The following is a 22,220-nucleotide window of genomic DNA, read 5'->3' on the forward strand; positions in this document are numbered from 1 at the left end:
CGATTCATTGAAAACAAAACATCACAAAAAGTCTGACTCTTGACAATCTTCTGATAGAATAGATGGCAAGTTTCAAAACTTCTTTGCCAGTTCTGGGACACATGGCCTTATACCCTACGTACCAGTTTCTGTCATTCCACAAAAGGAATAATGATGACAGTTCCCAAGACTGTTTCTACACAGAATGTTAACACTAATTTGTTAATTAGTTTCCCAGGACACACAGCTTCAACAGCCTAATGACTCATTTGCTCTAAGTATCAAACATGGGGTTTTGGTGTCTGGTGACCCTTGTGTCCTCAGCTCACGGACTGGTGGACAGCCCGCCTGACAGCAGGGACTGTTGTTGGGTTTATTGCTGAAGTACCTGAGGAGCCTTACATGTATAAATTTCATCCACTGATGAGAGTGACTATATTTAAGATGGACTGCTTTCTTACCAGGAAGCCAGTCATCACAAAGCGCAAGACATAACTTCAAAGAAAGAGAAAACAGATTTCCAAAGCCTTGAAATAATGACAAGACATCAGATTCCTATCATAGATAAGACTAGAGAAATGGTTTTAAGACTGTTGCTTTGGAAAGGCTTTAGTAATTACTGCTTTAGTAATTGCTAAGAACAAAGTGAATGTGGTGAAGAAATCCTTTGCTAAGCCTGTGTGCTTTACTCTCCTCTCAGAGCCTCCCCAAACAGCTCGTGTAAATAACTGGGAGCCCAGGATCAATGTCAGTCCAAAGGGGTACTAGTTTCTGTTACAATGAAAATATTCTCAAAACTTGTTTGTATGCTGCCCTACGTTTTTCTTTCTTTGTTAATTTTTCTCCCCGCCGTCAGCATGCAGGTATAACACTGCTTGTTATGGTTTGTAGCATTTCTTTTCAATGATACCCCAAAGTTGCAACCAGATCTTTGTTCTTAGTGTGTTAAGAGAAATTTTGTAAATGTATTAAAAAATTATGAAAATTCTCTTCAGCTTCATACCAGAAGTGTCCTTTTTTTCTAATAGCTGTCCATTTCAGGTGGCATAACACTATTTAAGAGATAATAGTGTGTTGCCCACTCAGTCCCTTTTAATATCTGGCACTTAAATTACAGCATATTCAAGACAGCAGAAAGAGGATTCTAATTTATTCTCATTTTCAACGAAAAGCCAGCAAATAAACTCTGCTTTTTCTATGACAACAGGCACGGGTCAACACCAATGCTGCTTAATTATATATTTTATAAGCCTTGCGAGGCAAAACCGAGGCTCATGCCTGGTGTAAATTGCCAGGCAATAATATGAGGTCGCCCTAACTGCTGGGTCTTCTACCGAGGCCTTGAGAAAAACAGCTGGGAGGGGGGGAAGATTTTGGGATATGGATGCCTATCTGCCCTGCAACAAGGCTGACCCTGCCATCATCCACCACACACAGGCTTGTGGGTTGGTGTGTGCCTGGTCTAGGGGCAGACGAGCCCAAATCTTGGTGGTTTGGGAGGGCAGCAGGGCCTGTGAGGTCGGGATAGACCCTCGACCCCCTTGAGATGTGTCTGCAGGAGACAAGGGGGCTTCTTGGGCCCCTCGAGACACGTCTGCAGGAGACAAGGGGGCTCCTCGGGACATGTCCGTGGGAGATGAGGGGGCTTCTCAGGCCCCTCGGGACACGTCTGTGGGGGACGAGGAGCTCCGCGGGCCCCTACAGATGCCTCCATGGGAGATGAGCAGCTCCTTGGGCCCCTCAGGACACGTCCGCAGGAGACGAGGGGGCTCGCCGGCCTCTTGGGACGCCTCCGCGGGGGACGAGGGGGCTCCCCGGCCCCTCGGGACGCCTCCGCAGGAGACGAGGGGGCTTCCTGGCCCCTCGGGACACCTCCGCGGGGGACGAGGGGGCTTCCGGGCCCCTCGGGACGCCTCCGCAGGAGACGAGGGGGCTTCCTGGCCTCTCGGGACGCCTCCGCGGGGGACAAGGGGGCTCCCCGGCCCCTCGGGACGCCTCTGCGGGGGACGAGGGGGCTTCCGGGCCCCTCGGGACGCCTCCGCAGGAGACGAGTGGGCTTCCCGGCCTCTCGGGACGCCTCCGCGGGGGACAAGGGGGCTCCCCGGCCCCTCGGGACACCTCTGCGGGGGACGAGGGGGCTTCCGGACCCCTCGGGACGCCTCCGCAGGGGACGAGGGGGCTCGCCGGCCTCTCGGGACGCCTCCGCGGGGGACGAGGGGGCTCCCCGGCCCCTCGGGATGCCTCCGCGGGGGACGAGGGGGCTTCCGGGCCCCTCGGGACGCCTCCGCGGGGGACGAGGGGGCTTCCCGGCCTCTCGGGACACCTCCGCGGGGGACGAGGGGGCTTCCGGGCCCCTCGGGACGCCTCCGCGGGGGACGAGGGGGCTCGCCGGCCTCTCGGGACGCCTCCGCGGGGGACGAGGGGGCTCCCCGGCCCCTCGGGACGCCCCCGCGGGGGACGAGGGGCTCGTCGGCCCCGCGGCAGGCGGAGGGGAGGAAACGCCGGCGGCGGCGCGGCGAGGGCGGGCGGAGGGGCAGGGTGTGAGGGCCGGGGTCCGGCTCGCACCCTCGCGGCGGGCGGGCGGAGGGAGGAAGGAGGAGAAAAGGCGGCGGAGCGGAGGGGCTGCGGAGACGCGGGAGGGAGGCGAGCCGGGGTGCAGAGGAGGAGCCGCGAGCCCGGAGGCGGCGGCGGGCAGGGCGCAGCCGGGGCCGGGAGCTGCGGGGCAGGTGCGGGAGCCGCCTCCAGCCGCAGGGCGGCGGCCGCCCGCGGGGCGGGGGGGCTCGGCGCGGCGCGGCTCCCCGGCAGCGCGGCGGCCCCTATGGTGCCGCCCCGGGACCCGGCTCCTGCTCGGCGGCTTCGGCGGGGCCCGCCGGCGCTCGGCGGGCATGAGGAACCTGCCGCTCCTCCTGTTGTCCCTCTGCTGGAGCCTGGCACGGGTAAGTCGCCCCGCGGAGCCGCTGCCTCCCGCCAGCTGTCCGCGTCCCTCGCAGCCTCCTCCCGCGGCTCCGGCAGGCGGGGGGCGCCGGCTGCCGAGCGCGCGCGCGCCCCTCGTGTGGTGACTGACCGCGCCGCCGGGTCCCCTCAGCGCCGGGCGGCGCCGCCGCGGGGGCAGCGCGGGGCAGGGGCCAGGGCCGGAGCCGGGCCCGATCCGGCAGCGCCGAGGGGACCCGGCGCCAGGTCGCCCCGCGGGCGGCGGCGGCAGTCGCCCAACTGCCGCTTGTTTCGCCTTCCCGCGAGCGGCGGGCGCGGGGCAGCCCCCGGCGCAGCCCGCCTCTGCCTGCCTGGCCCGTGACCGGAGCCCCGAGGTGCTCCCCCCCCCCCTTTATTTCCCTAGACGGCTTAAAACGTGTGGAAAGAGGGGCTAAGGGTGCGGCAGCCCTCGCTGCCGCTCTGGTGAGGGAGCCCGCGGCTCCTCTCGCGGAGTCTTCGCGCCGCTCCGGTGCGGTCCGGAGGATCGCTGGAAATTAGGATATGGGAGGAAATACTGCGTCGTTAGTTCCTCTTTAATTCCTCTTCTGCAATAATAGCATAAAATATTCGGGGATTAAAATCTCTAGATGCAGGGTGTCTGCCTCCTACATCTTTATGTTCTTAAGTTTTCCTCGGTTGCTGGCAAAAGTGTGTAACGCTGCTCGAAACAGGAGTTACAAGGAGAAGGTGCGCCCTGAGCCCTTCCGCCTTTCGGTATCATGAACTTAAAATCACAGCTCATTTCCACCCAAGCTGGGAAACCGCGCTGGTGCTGAATGTAAAATTCTTGATAGAAGAAACGTTTTTCTGCTCAAATTGCTGTTTCGGATGCCTTAAAAATTGTTCTGCTGTTAAAAACGCTGTGAGACTCTTCAGCTGGCTTTCCAGCTAACGATGTATCTTTGCAATAGGCGGCACAGTTCTGTATTCATTACTTACGAAAAGTAATCTGTCCTTGAATAGAGCGGTGGGAAGGAAGGATGGAAAGATCAGAGCAGCCCTGGGAGGTGGCGAGTGCCCTCAAAATCCATTTCAGGGCTCTCGATGTGTTTTGGGATATGGTCAGTGCCACATAGTCTCGAACCCTACGTCCCTTTAACCTGAAGTACATCTGAACTAAACGGGACTATGTATTAGAAGAAAGTATATTACTGTTTGGCGTGTGCTCAGTGTTTGCAAAGTAACATTGCATTATCTTAGAGTACTACCAAATTTATCTTCTCAAAGTAATCTTCTGTATCAGATTATTGGTATTGGGAAACTTACAGTTCTTCGATAAAAATGAGAGAAGTCACTTGTTTTACAGGTTTCTTCACTGAAGCAGCTACTTTGTTTTACCCCTCATTTAGTTAAAATTCCTATTTACTGGAATCTAACTTTCCAAGTGCCACTAATTATAAATATATATATTTTTTTTTTTTTTTTGAGGAGTAGGAGACCTCTTGTCAGTTACTGAATTTTTGCAAATTGGCAAAAATTATTTTTTTTCAAAATATGTTATTCAAAAGAAGAATTCATTATAAAACATTTCATTTACATGGGCATTTGGGAGCTATCTGAAAGGCAGATAATACATTACAAAATGCAGGTATTTTCAGTTTAATTTTGAAATTTCTATGCTAACTATTAGAAATCCTAATTTATGTTAAGGCTGTGTACAAATTTGCTGTTGAAAATTCTGCCCTGAAAGGATATAATTTAAATAGTCAAAATAGAGAAAGGATGGGTGAAAAGGAAGTGAGGTTCTCATTTTGTAAAGGGGAAATGAGACATTTGGAGAAGAACAGGCAGATTTTCATGAGTTTTCCTAATAGCTCCTGCTACTACGCTTAGGGCTATTGAGCTGTATTTTGAAAAGTGCCAGTAGCTTGCCTGCAAGCAGACTATAGCATAACCAGGTGCTCAGCCCTGGGTTGTGGGTTCTGGGGCCTGCATTATAGCTTAATTAAATAAGTATTGTCATTTTGGAAAAATAATGTCTCACAAATTAGAGACTATTACAAGATTCTGCTGTTAAGTCTCTCCCAGAAAAAGCAGGAGAGAGAAAGAAAAGAGGAAAGAAACTTTGAGAGAGAGAAAACCACTCTTTGTAACTAAGAAGTACACAGATGACTGAAGCACAGCATATTCACATCTTATTTCATTATGTTCTTGTTTTATTTGGTCTAGTCTCACTATCCCGTTAAATCCAGTGACATTCGCACTTTCCCATTTGTCATCTTCTTGCTCAGTCGTTTCTCCCATACAGTTTCTTATGAACTCCACATTCTTGTTGGGCTGAGTCGACTTCAGTGCAACTTCCCTGTGTCTTGTCTCCCCATATCTGCTACATCCCTGTGCCTTCTCATGGACACAAATAACCCTTTCTGAAAATCGAGCAGAACTGATGACAGGACCGTAAGCAAGTAAAACCTGTAGTGTTTTCATTTTAAAAGGATATATATATATTTTTCCCCCCTGTGTAGCGCTTGCTTGAATCCAATAGTCAAGCTCTGGGGCCTTTAGGAGATAAAATGTACGTTGGGAAAAAGGGAAGAAAAGCAAAATTTACCATGTCAAAGATAGCACAATCTGATCAGTTTTCACATTCTGTGATTCATATTAAACTTTCAGCTTTGCTAACTTAATACAAAAGCAAAAGAACAAATGCGTTTGCTTTCTTGCTTCAGTCTCGCTATTACAGAGCGCAGATTAACTCAGTTTTTCCAGAGGAAGAAAGTCTCAGTAAACGATGTTGGTGAATGCACTAGGAAGTTAGGAATTCTCTTTTTAATGACAGTTGGCTTTGGAATGCTACAAGAAGGAGGCAGTGAGGCCTCTTTTTATGGTAGTGCATTATTTTAACATTTTGTTTTGAAAAGTCAAAGCGTGAGAAGTTAAAATGGGCAATGACTGTGTCTGTAAAATGCCTAGCATATACTTGGGCGAAAATAGTACCAGTTAAAGTTGTGGTTTTCATTGTAGGTAGTTGCATCCTTCATAAAACCCTTTAATTAGTGCTTCCACACCATGGCATGTTTGTTAACTTGGAACAGGTGAATGGCGTCCATCCAGAATGCAGATTTCACCTGGAGATTCATAAGGAGGAAACAAGGTGCATGGAGCTCCTAAAGAATGCCAAACCAGTGGACTACAGAGGTAAGAAAAGATAAGCTGTAATGTGGAGACAACTGAAGTAATGGAGGTTTTCTCCCTTTCCCTTCTTTGCTGGCTCAGCTGCAGTTGCCAAGTTTTTCTGTACTGTGCTTATAATTTTTATTTATTTCAGAATTCAGGCTGTCTTTGTGTTAAAGGTACAGCTGTAGCAAGGGGCGGGAGGTGTGCTGGGCTGGGCACACTGCGCGGGACACTAGGTGCAAGCAAATACGCGCTCGTGTTTAGGCTGTTGCTGCTCATACTTTTTCACAGGCAGAGAGGCAGGCTTGTGATGATGGGGACAACGGAAAGAACATATCTGAGGAAAAGGGCAGGGAAACACCAAAGGGACCGAAAGCCTTGGATCCATGTGTCTCTCTCTGACTCTGGTTGAAAGTAAAATGCTACTCTAAAAAGTGGTGAGAATGATCAGTGGGTTTCCAGGGGAGAAGACATTTTAGGCAGAAGATCAGATTCATCCTCAGAAGCCCATAGGGTCATGTGAAAGCAAAATTGGACAGTGGTGTTACAGTCAAAAAACAAATTTACTGTGTTACTTTATTGTTTTCATTTTTTCTTTAGATAGACAGATACGTAGATACTAATATGGTCAATCATAATTTAAGAGAGGAAAGAAGGAAGAGGAAAAACTAGCCTTTGGGTTTTTGTTTTTTTAGCTTTTGCTAGATTTTCTTGCTACAGTATCATGTGAGTAGAACATAAGACTATCAGAAAACAAACAGAAAAGGACGACATTTTCCCTGGAAATTGGTGCTGCTGACACAGCTATTTTTTCAGCAAGCAAACAAAGCATGAAGGTAATAGATAGATCCAGAAAGGCAAATGAAAAGCAAATCCATAACATTAAAGTAGCTAGATAGCAGCCTTGAGCCAGAATTTAGTCAAAGTCTTAGGCTTTTTAGGAAAGTTGGAAGAATGTATTTATTAAATCTTATTATTTTTAGTGTTGAAGGTATCAATACCTTATAGTTTTCTTTTGTAAACCATATGCAACACTTGTGAGCAAAAAGCACTCTCTCTGCCCCTACTGGTGAGAGGGTAGAAGTGCTTCTTGAAGTGCTTGCATATGTTACCTGTCCAGTACTCCTCTGATAACATGTATAACATTGAGGGGAAAGAGTCGGCTTCCAGAGAGACTTAGAAAAAACGGGAAAGAAATTTTAGATGTTAAAAATATTTATAAAGGCAACTTTAAATTTTTCAGTTTAAAATAAATTTTTGATTTTAACAAAATAATGATACAACTAAAACTAATCATTAACTTCCATTGTCAAAATCCTTTCAAAGTAACTGGAAATATTTAATTTCAAATTAGTTCTACAAAGCCATAAATCTCATCAATGTCCTGCATTTTGGTATTGTAGTCCAGGTACTTATTATCTCAGAGTAACTGGGATCCTTGGAGGACTACAGCTCTTGCAGTGCAGTTATTTCCTTGGCTGACTAGGTGATACATAGGATATGTCTTTTTCCATATTCAGTCCCTTTAGAATGTGCTTCTGAAGAAGATTATGGTCCCCCAGGGACCTGCCATCTTCAGTGCCCCTTAAGCATAAACATGAGTCTCAACTCATGATCCTTTCTCCATCTCTCTTCTTGATTTGAATGTGTAGCTCCCTCAGTGCATACTTCAATATCAATTTGTCTACAATAAAATAATTAAAAGGATCATCAGCAGTTTATATTTTACTATCATTTCTCCTTTTGATTAATCCAGATTAGTAATTAGAAAAATTATAATAACAGTGAATCATTTGCATGAATATCTTTTCCAAACAAAATGTTACTGGAATAATTCATCTACATTTAGATTTTTTATTTATATGAGTGGTAAAGAGAGATGGCTGTTACATAAATAATACCAGTGTAAAGCCAGATGGAGAAATAATTACTAGTCATGCTTAATGAATTAAGTCTTGAATTAATAAATTCACTATTAGAGATTTTAAGGCTTTGGAAGTCAGCTTGCTTCAAGATTCAGTTTTGTGATCCCAGATGCTGGGCTGCTCTAAGAATATGCTTGTGATGAGCACCAGTTTCATTTTGACTTTTCTGGGAAACGAAAGAGTCGATTCTGTCAATAGGTTCTTGAAAGCTTACTTTCACTTGAAAGACAGTGGCCTCCTGAAGGCAAACTGCCTTATAAGAACTTCATGTTATGGAAGGAGACAGTGTGTCTGATGCTGTTGATTCAGTCCTGCAGGTAGAGATAAAACAGCAGTGGAAGGATTTATACATTTAATTGAATGCCTGGCTGAAACTAATGGAATATTCCATTTTGTAGGAGACTGGAATAAAGCTCCTGAGGTAGTGAACCCATCTTAGAAACTGTATGTTTAATATGCTAGGAGAATTTATCCTATGCTTCATGTCACGGACAGCATCACCAAGAACCTGTCCAGATGAGCCTGTGTTTAAAAATACTCATTTGTATGTCCTTAAAAAAAGCTTTCTCCCTGTGTCCTTTTTTACCAATAAACTCTATGTACATTCAAAAATGTAGGGAGTCTTTGGAACAGAGATATGCAGATTGTCACAGTGATACTCTGACTGCTGACAGAGAAGAACTAATGAAAATCGGCAAGTTGGAACTAGTCCAAGTCTAAGCTCCACATGTAAAACTTCTATTACATTTGAAAGATAATTCATTACAATAAATCCATTACAATAAAACCTACTTCTTTTTTTTTCCTGAAAGGGAAAGATGGTTATACAGCCCTTGTCATGCTTTTCTGACTAACTTTAGTATGTGTTACCTGCATCGCAGAAGCTATAATGAAATCCAATGGAAGTTGCTGGACAGAATTTGGAAATAAATGTTCACTGAGTTTGTCTACTGGAGGCTTGGGCCTCCATTGTCAAAATGAGTGGGAATTTTTACATTGACTTATGGGTACCTAAGAAGCTTTCACATCTCTGCATGTCATGCTGCAGAACTTGATGGGCCTGCACGGCTACTGAATAATGGAGGGTCCAAATTTTACGGGATAGGCAGCTTCTCCTTTGGCCTGGAAGACAATTATTTATGGAATACCTTATCTAATACTTTCACGTCAGCTGGGGAGACATAAAGGAAAGGTTTAAAGGCTGTTTTGGTATTTTTTGACAACATAAACCAATGTTAGAGTTATCTTACCTGAGCTGCCTCATAACACAGGCTGAAGAATTTCATTCAGTATTTTCTGTAGTGCTGCTAAAATCATTGACTATGAATTCCATGAAGGCCCTGCTTACTTCATGGCTTAACAAAACAATAGTGTGTTTTGCTAAGAAACATTGTATTGATACGGTATATATATCCTCTGAACAATGTTAAAGATATATTAAAAGCACAGGACCCAGTCTGTCAAAATTCTACTCATTTGCTAACCTCAGACTCTCAGACAGCAATGCAGACCTCCTGCTTTACACACTTTGGGGTAATTTTAGGCATTAGCACATACTCTTTGGGTAGTGGAGAGCATTACACTCAACTTAGGGAAGAAAGTCACTCTCCAGAGATCTGTGGCACCACCTACCTCTCTTTAGTGAATTCTAGCAAATCTGGATGTTTATTTCATGAAGACTGCATTAGCTTCCATCCACATCTGTTTTTCTCCTTCCTTCTATAATTTGACACCTATGATATGGATGTAGTTGTACATAAGCTGGAAGCCTAGGATAGGATTTTTTTGTGCTCTCATTTATGGAGGACGGATATATTCCATTCTAAGTTGTTCATAATAGCTATGGATTTTGAGTTTCATAGAGGAAAACATAATTTGATCTTTTACCAATTCTGCATGACTTGTACTCTTACCAAAAAAAAGGAAGCTCCCAATAAAAAAGGTTGAAAGTACCTAAAAATCAGCTAACTGCAAATTTTTGTCTTTATTTGGTATTTAGAATTTTACCTTATGAAGTAATTGATTCATTCCATTCACCTTTAAATGAAAAGTGAAATCTCATGGTGAAAAATTTTAAAATTCACATCCATTAAAAATATATTGATAGGCTTTATAACAGGTTTCTGTAACAAAAAGTTATGAAAAGATTTCATTATGGAAAAAATGAAGTCGAATTTTTTTTGATTCATTTTGGACTGAGTGGCTGCACAGTTAAATCAGTCTTTTCAGCTCTTGCTTTCCAAATGTGTTTTTGTGAGACCCATATGCCAGATAACATTTTTAATTTTAGATACGACATCTTAATTTTAGGGAAGGGATATAGACAGAAAGAGAAATGGCTTTGGAAAGAATTTGCACAGAACAATTTCATAAACCTTTCAAAGAGCGGCTTCATAATGCAGCAAGTAACAGAAAATTAAAACAGACAGGACTACCAAAAGGATACTCTCACTTATTCATAAATTTAAAGCAAGAGGGACCAATGTCACTATCTAATCTGATCTCCTGAATTACACCATGAGTAGAATTTCACTCAGTGATTCTAGCACCACCCTTAGGGTCTTGTGGAAAAATACAGCACATCTTTCAGAATACTCTTCAGAATGGCAGGATAAATACTCGAATGATAGAACTGTTGCAAGTTATCCAAAAGTTAGTTTATCTAATTAATCCTTGTTGTTAGGTTTATCTCTCCAGTAAGAGAGAGATCCCTATCTTGTGTTTAAGCATGTGTTCATATATGGCATGAATGAAGGACTGACAGTGAGTATAGCTATGCCAACCTGAAGATCACTCTGTCCTCCACATCAGTAGAAGTGCAAGAGAATTACATAAAGCCAGATGAAGCCTCTTTCTTGCTATGTGAGAAAGAAAAATGGATATGGACCAATCTCCTCAAAGGTTCTTAATCCTCCCAGGAAAGCTGAAGTGCTCAGTCTCATCAAAGTGTTCCATCATTGTCTGGGGTTTTTTGCAGCCATTTTCTCAGTAAAATGAGTCAGTAGTTCAGACTGAAGTGTTGTTTAGAGTTGTCTGAAGTAGAGTTAAATGTAGAATTCAATGAGGTAGTGGGTTCTTGAAGCTTTCTTTCATGCAGCTCCTGTAGCTCTTGGCAGGACAACTTCAGCTGTCTCTAATCTCTGTGCTGCTGCTTTCATAACTGTAGTACAGGCATCCTGCTACTTTTTGGTTCATGCATTTTTTACAAGTATTTAAGGAGCTGTGGGGAGCTTGCTTTGAATGTTTGTCAATTTATGCAATTTCATTAATAAACTGTCATCATTAACGAAACCCATAATATTGTGTCCATCTCCATGATGTTGACAACTTTTGGTCTTTGGTGGAAGCTATACATAATTATTTGAGGGCAGAAATGAATGAGGTGGCTAGTCTTTTGAGGAGGCTGAGCAGTGGGTGAGAAAGAACCTTAAATTAAAGGAGTTATGGGAAGCATAGTTGCATACTGAAAACTAAATGACAGGAAATAAACAGTGAAGACCAAGAAAATGTGTTGGTCAGCCTCATTCCAAATCTCACATCATAAAGGCTATGAAGAGTGACAATAGCACACCTTTTTGGAAGGAAGGAAAGCAACATGTGGCTACAGATGACATTCTACAGTTTTGAAGATTTAAAATTTCTGCCCTGCAACAGGTAAGTAGAAATTCATCAGTGGACTTCAATAAACGGCATTTGGAGCGCTGAAAAAGGAAATTGCATGGCCATAAGGGAGTTTATTTTGTTTTGGGGAAGATTCTGAAGGGAAAATTGCCCCCACATAGTCTTGCTCTTGAATCCTGGTAGAGGCAGCTTTGGCCATGGCAATCATGACATCCAAAGTTCAAATACCACAGCAATCCTGAAAATGAATACCAAAGCATTAAGTAAGCTCAAGCTAATACAACAAATAGCACACAGTCTAGAAACTTTTTTCTCTACAGAGACTTCTAATATTTTGTGATGGGTTTTATATGAACAGAAGGTTGGTACTTAATATTATTTTATGAACAACATAGGGAATGTCTAAATTAGGACAGTGCAAAGATGTAGGTATGTACCCCTTACAGCTTTGACTGTAAACCCATGAATATCTGTCCAATATAATAGAAAATGACATTCTTATGGCAAGATCGGAGGGCCATCTATTCATACAAAGACAAATGCTGTTGTCTCCAAGGAGCATTTTATGTAATTGGAAAACCTGATTTACTTGCTGGAAATTTTTGATGGAATTTTTTTACCCAAAGTTTTCAGCTGGAACTTCCACGTTTCATTACAGTACCCTAAAAGTATATAAATTATATTTTCTTTTTTTAAAAAAAGGCTCATAGATGTTTGGTTTTCTGGTGGGAAACTGGAAATAAGGCTTTTTGTCTGAAATTTTTCATTTAAGGAAAACACAGTAATCCCCCAAGAAGTCTTAGTAACAGTATTTTTGCCAGTCCTTGTTATAGGACTGGCTTTTAACATCCGTAAAAAGTAAGTATTTTAGGTAAATATAGGACAAAGTCTATTTGTTTCGTCATTCTGATTAACTAATTAAATGTGATGTATACAGTAGCTTTCCCAAACTTACTTGCTATGAATGTGCAACTTTTGTTGATCTGTAATTAAAAAAAAGTTTGTGCTTGCATTTCCTCAGCATTTCTGAGCAATCAGAGGTTGCGCATCCTCTGTGCAATTGCGCAATGGTGCTTTAGATCGATGTAGGTGTACTGGAGCTCCTTGTCGACCACTTTGCAGCCTGTGTTTTCCTTTTCTCTTGAACTCAGCAAGGGTAAAGTTGTCAGGGCACCGTAGGGACTGGCAGCTCCTACAGGAGGGGAGCTGGGAGCTGCAGGGGGTCCTGGTGGGGCACGGCTGGGCCTGGCTGTGGGGCTTGTCCCACCGCCCCGAAGGAGTGGGGCTGCCAGGGGGAACTGGGGCAGCCCCAGCTCCAGCATCGGGCACTGCCGTGGGGCCGAGGCCAGACGATCACGCGCAGGTTGGGTCTGGATCAGTGAGGCCCCTAGTCAGGGATGGGTATGGCTGTGATGAAGCTGGACAAAGAGGCACCTAAAACATTGCTGAAGGCCTGAGCTTAAATGGGCAGGGGGTGTGGGGGGGTCCCCGGTGAGGCTGGTCAGGGCCATTAAAGCCTATTAGTGCACTCAGGGCCCTAGCAAAAGTAGATGGAAAATGATTGTAGCAACGTAGCTTGGAGCAGTAGTGTTGTTATCACCATCTTCTTACTATCAGCACTTTTAGCCATTCTGCTGTACATTTGCTTTGCTTCCAATTTACTATCTCTTTGTTTCTCTACCCCCTCTTTTGCCTGCCTTTCTTGTTAGTGTAAAAATGCAAAAAGAATTTCAGCCCGTATACTTTTGTAAATTCTCATGCAGCCTAAATTACATCTTGTGCTGTTCAGACCTACAGTCTGGAAGACATTGCCCAGAAGAGGTGAGGTTGCTTCTGCTTTGTCAAGTTGAGCACAAAAATCAAAAATGTTTCCCTGTTCGAAAAACAAACCATGGACTGGTTGAAAACTTCCTCGCTCATTTTCAAAGGCCTTTCACTTTATTTTGTGTATCGCTCACACTTGGTTTAAAAAGTGCTAAACTCTCTTTGAATTGGCAAATTTTAAACCCAAATGCAAGGTGCCACCTAGTGGTTAATATACGAATAAAATGTTTATGTAAAACCTTTCCAGTACAAATCCAGTGTTACACGTTTTTATGGATGAAGAAACACATATAGGTAGGCAAACTTGCTGCTCAAGGAATGGATATCAGAGAGCAGGATGAAGAACGTGATGTCAATATTACATAAACTGAAAAATGAGAAACACAATGCAGTTTATAATCTGTTACGTTATCTTTCATTCTGAAGCATCTCCAAATGCATCACAAGCATTAGAGACCATTCAAATAAAGTAAGTAATCCCATGTAAACTAGTGCAGAATATTATTCGCAATGTCATCTGGAGGAACAGCAGGGAAGAAGATTAGAGCCATGGTCAAGCTGTTGAGCAAGTCAGTGAGCAAAGGAAAGATTGTTTGTTTATTTGGATATGGTGGGAATTATATGCCAGGGAGAATAAACAATGCAAATTAAGAGATTGAAAAGAGATTCAGTTACATGTAGGATGCAGAAGAGTTCTAAACACTGCAGAAATTGGGGATGAAGAACCTATTCTTTTGCCTTTGATAGCTTTGTTAATAGGTAGAGAAGGAGATAAAGAGAAGTATAGCAGTAGAGATGCACAGAAAAAGTTGGGGATCCAAGTCAGATGAAGTGAATTGATTTTATATGTGTACATGTCAGGGTGAAAGTACAAAAACATTCAAGGCTTGAGAATTTATTAAAACTGGGTGCAAATACAGAGACTAAATCCATGAATGAAGGGTATGAATGAACATAAAAGTACTTTGGGGTACTTAGAATAAAAGAAGCTGTTTTTTTTTTTTCCAAACATGACAAATACTGAAAATTGCAGGTACTACATGAAATGAAGATTGGAGCATTAAAATTTTATTTAAAATGTGAGATATTTTCTAACAAACTTTTAAAACTGTTACTTAAATTATTAGTAGAATTATTACTAGAACTAAAACTTAATTTTTTTAAATAAATTTAAAATGTTTTCCAACAGAACTGATTAAATGTGGCTCAATATATCCTCTGGAGACAGTAGGAATAAGGTTTATATATATGGGAGATGGGTAAAACTTCCAGAGAACAGGAGCAAATGCAACGATTTTATGAAATGGCACAAAATCTTTTCCTGGGGCAGTGGTGGACAATGGTCCAGAAATCCTAACACTGACTGAATTAATGGCTAGACAGAGAGTAGTAGAGAGTAAGTAGCGGGAGCAATTGATCAAGCTAGATTGTTTTGTGAGCAGAAAGAGACACATTTAACACAGGATTTTTCCTCACCTTCATTTTCCAGCAGTACAGATATTTATAGCAGACATAGCCACTGTAGGCTCCTCTGTAGTCAGTGGGGAGAAACAGGCAATTGTAGGGAGCAGTTAATCTGCCCTGTTTTAGGTGTGTTTTAGGATGAGGTGAATCATGCTCTGCAACCCACTGACAATATTGAATATGTCTTTGTTGACTGTAAAAGGATACTATGGTGGGTAAAGAGCAATGTCTGCTTGAAGTCATGTGAATCCCTGGGTCTCCAGTTGTGCCACATCATGAATTCCCAAGATCAGTGGAATACTGCTAGTTTCAATTGTGCAGGATGGGAAACTGCTGGATTTCAACTGTGTATGATTAAGCTGATGCTGTACCGCAGAGAGATGTTGTTGGGATGGAGTAGAAAAATTGATGAAAGTGTAATAAGAATGTTACTTTTATCCTACTTCTACATAAGGGTGCATTTTGCTGAAAGAAGAAAAAGATATATTACTATGATATTGTCAAAAGTATGTAGTAATAGGAAGAAGGGGAAATGAGGAAAGGTGTAAGCTGAGATCCCAGGAAAGGGCATATTTTTTAACAGTTGTACTTCTAGCAACTGTTACAATTTTCAGTAACTCCAGCATTTCAGCTTTCAACTCCAGACCAGTTTTCAGAAGCACACTGTAATCATTCAGTGACTGTCAATGCCTCCAGGACATTTCAGCAGTTTTCTCAGATTTCCTGTAAAATAATAAATAAGCCTGTAAATATACATATCTTGGAATTCTGATGACAGCCACTCAAGTTTCACAATTTTTGATGCATTCTAATTTAGCCTTTTTGTGGAATTACATCTTTGGTATTATTCATCTGTTTAAGGAGTCTGAAAAAATATCATCCTTTTCTCTGCAGTAGGCACTTGTGAAGTCCTAAAATACTGAGGAAAAGCTGAGGGAAAAAAATGCATTCACTAGAAATCATGAATGACTTGTGATGTTTTGAATGCCAGAAACTACTTTTTACAAGCTAACTTTGAGATTTAATGCAAATTGTGTTGATCTGATTGGTAGTTGGTAGTCTAATGACACAAATCTGATTTCAGTGACAGCAACCCTAGAATCCCTATTAATTTGGGTGGGAATAGGACTTGAACCTCTGTATTTCTATATGATATTTTATGTAAGTGAACTTTGAATAAGACTTTAGGATTTTTTGTGGAAAAGATACCAACAGAGCTCCAAAGTCCATATTGTTCAAATGTGCTTTTAGCCAGGCCTTAGTCCAGTCCATACAGTAGTGTGACATACAGATTTTCAAAGACTTCTGAACCATTTGCAGGTTACTGTAGTAAATCTACCATTTTACAGAGTATATTGAGCAGAAGGGAAAATTTGTGGAAGTCTCAAGCTTTTTTTGGGGTGCATGAACACTTTCACGATTCATCTCAGCTCTCATTTGTAGTTATTGAAAATGAGGGTGGACTAAAAAGGTCTGAAGTCGCACAAGATGCTAATTATTCTTGTGTACTCCAGGACTTATTTATGCTGGCTAAGGCAGTACATCCATCAAAGCCACGAGATTTTCATTTTGTCACTACAGTTCTGAGTGCTGGCAGATGAAGAGAATAGTTTCTTTGTCTTTCTGAATACTTGTATGTCAGGTTGTTGATGTTGTTTCTGGCCTAAAATCAACTGGAAAGGAAACATGACCTGAACCGGCTGGGGTAAACATTCTTTTACTTTGCATAAACTCTGATCTTGCATCATAGAGAGTAGGACTTGATTTTAATCCAGTACTGCTGTTCAGAAAACAGCTAAGCATGTTATGTTCCACTTCAAAGGGTACTAGCTCAGATGTCAACCTTATATTTTAAATTAGATACGGATGGCCAAGCCAACACAACCTCAGAGATATCATTACTAATGCTAAGAGAAAGGTCACAAGTGCTAGAGGGATTACAAGGTAAAAAGGTAAAACATAGAGCACAGGTAAAACTCATGAGTCAATTCCTGAAGAAATGTGTGAAGTCGCTGTAGGGACAGATACACTAGAAAGGACAAACCCTACATGATTATCGGGAAGAGAGGAGTGATTATGGAGTTCAAGAGTATTATGCTCTGAGTCACTAACTAAAACACACTCATTCAAGGGCTAGGGACCAAACAACTGAAAAGTCCAAGTGAATTGTCAATGGCAACAGAATGCAGGCCACAGCTTAAGAATGCCACTCCTCACAGTTCCCAGTCCTGGCTCCCTTACTCTAAGACAAGGCTAAAAGGAGGAGCTAGCTGTCTTGGTCTAGGAGACAGAACTACTGAAGAAACCAAAACAGTTAGACCCCTTCAAGTCACTGGAGAGAAAATGGAATGAAAAGGTGCAAACTTTTCATGACACACAGATGTAGAAAGACTGAGTACACAAACAGTGACATTTTCCACTAACCATAAAGAGAGGGTCTTTTTTGAAAAATGGATAATATTAAATATTTTTCCATCCTTTGTACCTCAAGGGAGCTCTGGCAGGTATTAAAAAAACAGTGCCCAGTAGAATTTCCTTTCAGAGGCAGTGTTTTGCCGACATTTGGTTGTGCTTGGCATTAGAGTAGTTTCCCTGGAATATGCTTCAAATTTTGGTGGTAGAGAAGTTTGTATATGTAACTTTTGGTTTGAAGGAAAAACAACATGTCACTAGGCAGCAATGAAAAAGAGCCAACATTACAAGGCTGACTTTCTATTATAATGCAATATATCTGAGAGAAAAGTTACTTCAATTAGGTGAACAGGTACAACTGATGTCATTGCAGACATACATGCCCTGACAAGCAAGAACTTTCCATGACACGTGGATACAGAAAGACTAAGTACTAAGATTCCTAGGAGTGATGAACTAGTGGAGAAGTTTATGCCTGATCTATACCAGAATTATCACTCCAAGAATGCTGCTGAGAGTAAAGGTTACAGTCTCACTGTATTAAGCCAGCAAGGGTTCATTCATTGAAATAAATACAAATATTCATAGTCTAGATTTTGCAGCTGAATTGACAATTTCAGGCTCTCCTGGGAAGAAATAAGCATTTTTAGAGTGGAATTCCTCTGACCCATTTAGGTTCTGCTTTAGAAATACAGAAATTTAAACATTAGTCAGTAGTGCACCGAGAGCTTACCATGTGCTGTGCTACATTAGGAAGACCATAGCTGGTAGATCAGGGGAGGTAATTATTTGCCTCTACTTGACACTTGTGAGACTGCATCTCAGTGGAGTACTGTGTCCAGTTTTGGGCCCTTCTCTACAGGAAAAACGTTGACTGTGTAGTGATAGTCCTGCAGAGGTCATCCAGATGTCAATGGAGTCTGTGACATATGAGGAACAGCTGGGAGCTGGATTTGTTCAGCTTGGAAAAGAATGAGGATCTGATTGCTGTCTTTCTCTATCTAGTGGACTTATAGAAGAGATGAAGCTAGACTCTTCTTGTAGGTGCGCAGAAAAAAAAAACAAGAAGCAATGACAGCAATCTGCAGCAAGGGAAATCCTAATTAGATGTGAGGTAAAATTCTTCACAGAGCAGTCAAACACTGGGGCAGGTTGCCCATCTTTGGGATTTTCAAAATTTGACTGGAAAAGGCATTGACCATCCTGACTCAACTTTGAAGTTAGCCTGGCTTTGAGCAGGGACTACCAAAGGTCCCTTCCAACCTCAATTATTTTGTGATTTTATGACCTGTATCTTAGGTTGCACAAATTATATTTACTGAATCACTGCTAACAATAATGAGAACCTGTGGTGACTAGTGTAGTGCAGATGTGTGCTTTTAGTGAGGTAATATTACATATAATATACATAATAATATACAGGATGTTGGGGAATGCTCTGGAATTCCTGATGATGCACCAAAACATCTAACAAGGGCAAAATGTCTTTCTTCAGATTCTTTCCACCTTCTGGCATTAGCAGATCCTATTTATAGTAAATAAAGTAGTAGGTGGTAGTGTATGCATGAAGAAGAGGACTGAACTTAGAATGGAAATTTTTTTGGGTTTGTGGACCAGGTTCCCAGTTTACATTGTCATATGCATCCTGTTAGTTGAAATGAGTATGGATGGGTGTATAAGATACTGAACCAGAATGATTTTGTTGTATAGCTCTTTGGGCAGAAATGTTGACACAGCATACAAGGCAGTGGAGGATAAGGATGCTTACATACAGGTTTTATGCTCTGTATTGAAAGGAACTGTCCCTTATACTTTATGATGATGTTATGAACGTAGTACCAGTAGGATAAAAGTTTTGTTTATTTTGCATTTACTACAGATCTAAACTGTATATTGTCAGTTGCTGTTTTGAAGACGTAAATGCCCAGAATCTTGCACACAGTTTCTTTTTGAGATAACCAGTAATATAAATAGTATCTCTTAACTTCTTTGTACTCATAACTCTTCTCAATGAATTATTTAGTTTAGAAAGCATGCATCACCTTTAAACAAATAGAGTATGCTTGATCCAAGTGCCCACAGCAGGCTATAGGAAGATTTATGTTTGTTTCACAAGAAGTTGCATTTGAGCCACATTTTATACAGAAATGCATTTTATATATTACAATTTATATAGAAATTGCATGGGCAAAGCCAGTAGTTAGAATCAAACTTGCCTGTAAGGTTATTCCTATTATGGAATTGCTACTAATCCATACTAATACTCAGAAGTTGCATATAAACATGTTATCTTCGTTATCTAAAATGAATTCCTTAGCATGGTCCATGACACAGTTTTAATAAGACATTTAGCAAATGAATGTATTAACTGACTTAAAAAGAAGCTGGTTAATCAGCAGACTCTTATGATTCCTTTAACGTTTTCATAGAAAATACCATCTTTGCAACTTTCTTGAAAGAGTCTTTCTTGAACTATTCATCTGAAGCTTCCACCAAGTCTTTGCAAGGTAAGTACAGTAAAGTGATCAAGACCAGACTGAGCTTTCAAGTCTGTTACTGCTGTTTTTGTTTTAGGATGTGTTGGATTTTGGGATAACATCACCTGTTGGCGTCCTGCTAAGATTGGAGAGACTGTCACTGTCCCTTGTCCAAAACTATTTAGCCTTTTCTCTGGTAAACCAGGTATTTTATTTTAAGTTGTACTTTTGCTGGCTTTTTTAATGTATCCAAAGTATCCTTATTTTTTAGAAATTTTGATATGAAAGAAGTTGAAACCATTTCAACAGGAGAATGCTGTTTTTTGTCTCTTCTGTATTTGCTAACATAATAAATTGAAAATGTTTATTTGCAGTTTAAGATTTGTATTTTCCTTTTAAATAATTAAACTAGTAGATTATCAACAGAGCTATTCATGATACATCTTGGAAAGACCAAATAATTGTCCTTGTGGTCCATATGGTATTCTTTGGTTCAGATGCTAAATATATATTTTGATATAGTAACACTAAGCAAGGCTGAAGACAGTTTGCTCTTTTTGCCCTTTTTCACATTAATTCTGAAGGCATTTGAGCCTGACTGCCATCCTTAACAGTCATCAGTGGGAAATGTGCAGTTTGTTCCTTCTGTGCTTAGGCGGGGAGCTCTGCCTCACTTTTGTGAGAGAATTGAGCCAAAATACATAAATATTATCACTATTGCAATTTAAGGGAATTATTATGAAACCTTTTATGCTGCTTTTTATTGGAACCTGAAAGGAGCCCCCCAGTGTCTCAAATAGCTGGGAGACCTGTTTAGTCCACCATCTTCCGCACCGTCTTGTCAGTATATCATACAGTGCCCTTTGCTTTTGCCCTTTGCCTTGTCAGTGGGGTTTTAGAAATAGATGACGCACACGTAGCTTTTGACATATATAGCTCAAAACTCAGCAGGAACATTCTTATCCCCACTGTTCAGGTGAGAAATCTTTGTCATGAAGAGCTGGTAAAGTTTACACAAGATACACAATAAGTGAGAGAACCCAGGTTTCTAAGCTCTCAGTTTGGTACTGTAGCCACTGGCCTGAGCTAGCTAATGCTGTACACCTAAATGATAAAAGCAGAATGTAGATGCTGTAGTCAGCTTTTGAAAAGGCCTGTCTCATAAACAGAAGGAAATCTTTATGCCATAAGTCAAAACTGCAGCTTCTCATAGCATTTCACTGATAGTTCACTTTGGCTGTCCCTTGCAATCACATTGTTTCCTAAGGAATGTAATAGTGGACTGTGAAAGAATCTTTTCATCTCTCGTATTTCAATGAACTTCTCAGAGGAAATTGTGTTCCACATTTCTGAAGCAAAATTCTTATTTCCTTTCATTTTACTCTTTTGAGGGGAAAAAAAGAGAAAAACCTAGTTTCATTCAGTGCGTCAGAGAGTAGTGATAGGTCCCAACTTGCACCTTTGCAGAAACAATATGTAAATTTCTTAGAAACAAACAATTCCTCTTACTGTACTTGCATTTCTAGACTGAGGTAATGTTCTTAGACAAACGTGAGAAACAAAGTTATGGTTTCTGAAATGTAGAAGAAGTTTCAAGACCCACTTCTGTGTCAGATCCATCATGCAAACCAGCTCTGTCAGTAGACATGCATGAAATCATTCCGTAAATGTCATGTAAATCTTTTATCCATCATTGAAATGCAGCCTCCTCTAAAGTGGCACATGATGTAGAACAACAGTTCAGAACAACACTCTACATAGTATTATCAGTCACTGAAGAATACCATATACAATTAATACTTGAGTCTCATTTAAAGCTATGAGATTTCCAAGACAGGAGATTGACTAAGAATCTAAAATAGTTCTACTTTTGTAAAGTTCTTCTATTCTCCAGGTGAGAAACAGGGCTCCATAAAGTTTCAAGAGTTGTTCAAAAAGACAAGCATTCGCAGGAAATCTCTGGAATTCTGTTATCTCAAGGAGTTGAAATGAGTAAACAGGATTTAGGATCTTTATATAAATGTAGATTAGCAGTATGAATAATTTAAACACTTCTTGTAGGAAAAATCTGAACTTTCTGTCTTTCTGTCCCATGTCACATTTGAGTATTCAAAAATACTGCCATCCAGCACTGGAATGAAAATACAAAACCAGGTTATTTTACACTTTTTAATGGAAAATGAGAAGAGCAAACAATCAAACAACTACAGAACTCGGTGAGGTTATGAAAGTTTGATAATCCCTGTACTCTGTTGGCTGGAAAGGGATGCTCCAGGTGTTTGAGCACAGACAAATTTTATCTGAGAGCATTAAAACTCTTCTTCTAGAGATGCATGAACTCATCAGGAAGCCATCTGGCAAAGTGTGGCAAAATGTGGATGTCCACATCTGATGTGAGCTAACTGTCTAGATTCCCCTTATGGTCTGTGGG

The 22,220-nt window shown here is 41.5% G+C and overlaps 1 protein-coding gene across 1 annotated transcript in view; it reads left to right on the forward strand.

Moving 5' to 3' along the window:
• Window positions 1-2,864: 2,864 nt before the first annotated feature.
• The window catches only part of VIPR2 (vasoactive intestinal peptide receptor 2), a 60,300-nt gene continuing 40,944 nt past the window's right edge, over window positions 2,865-22,220 (forward strand). The window contains exons 1-3 of the mRNA XM_067292525.1: window positions 2,865-2,915; window positions 5,985-6,087; window positions 19,887-19,994. Coding sequence (XP_067148626.1) covers window positions 2,865-2,915; window positions 5,985-6,087; window positions 19,887-19,994 — 262 coding nt within the window. The remainder of the gene's footprint in view (window positions 2,916-5,984; window positions 6,088-19,886; window positions 19,995-22,220) is intronic.

The sequence above is a fragment of the Apteryx mantelli genome, chromosome 2 (genome assembly GCF_036417845.1).
Source record: "Apteryx mantelli isolate bAptMan1 chromosome 2, bAptMan1.hap1, whole genome shotgun sequence".
NCBI classification, from domain to species: Eukaryota; Metazoa; Chordata; class Aves; order Apterygiformes; family Apterygidae; genus Apteryx; species Apteryx mantelli.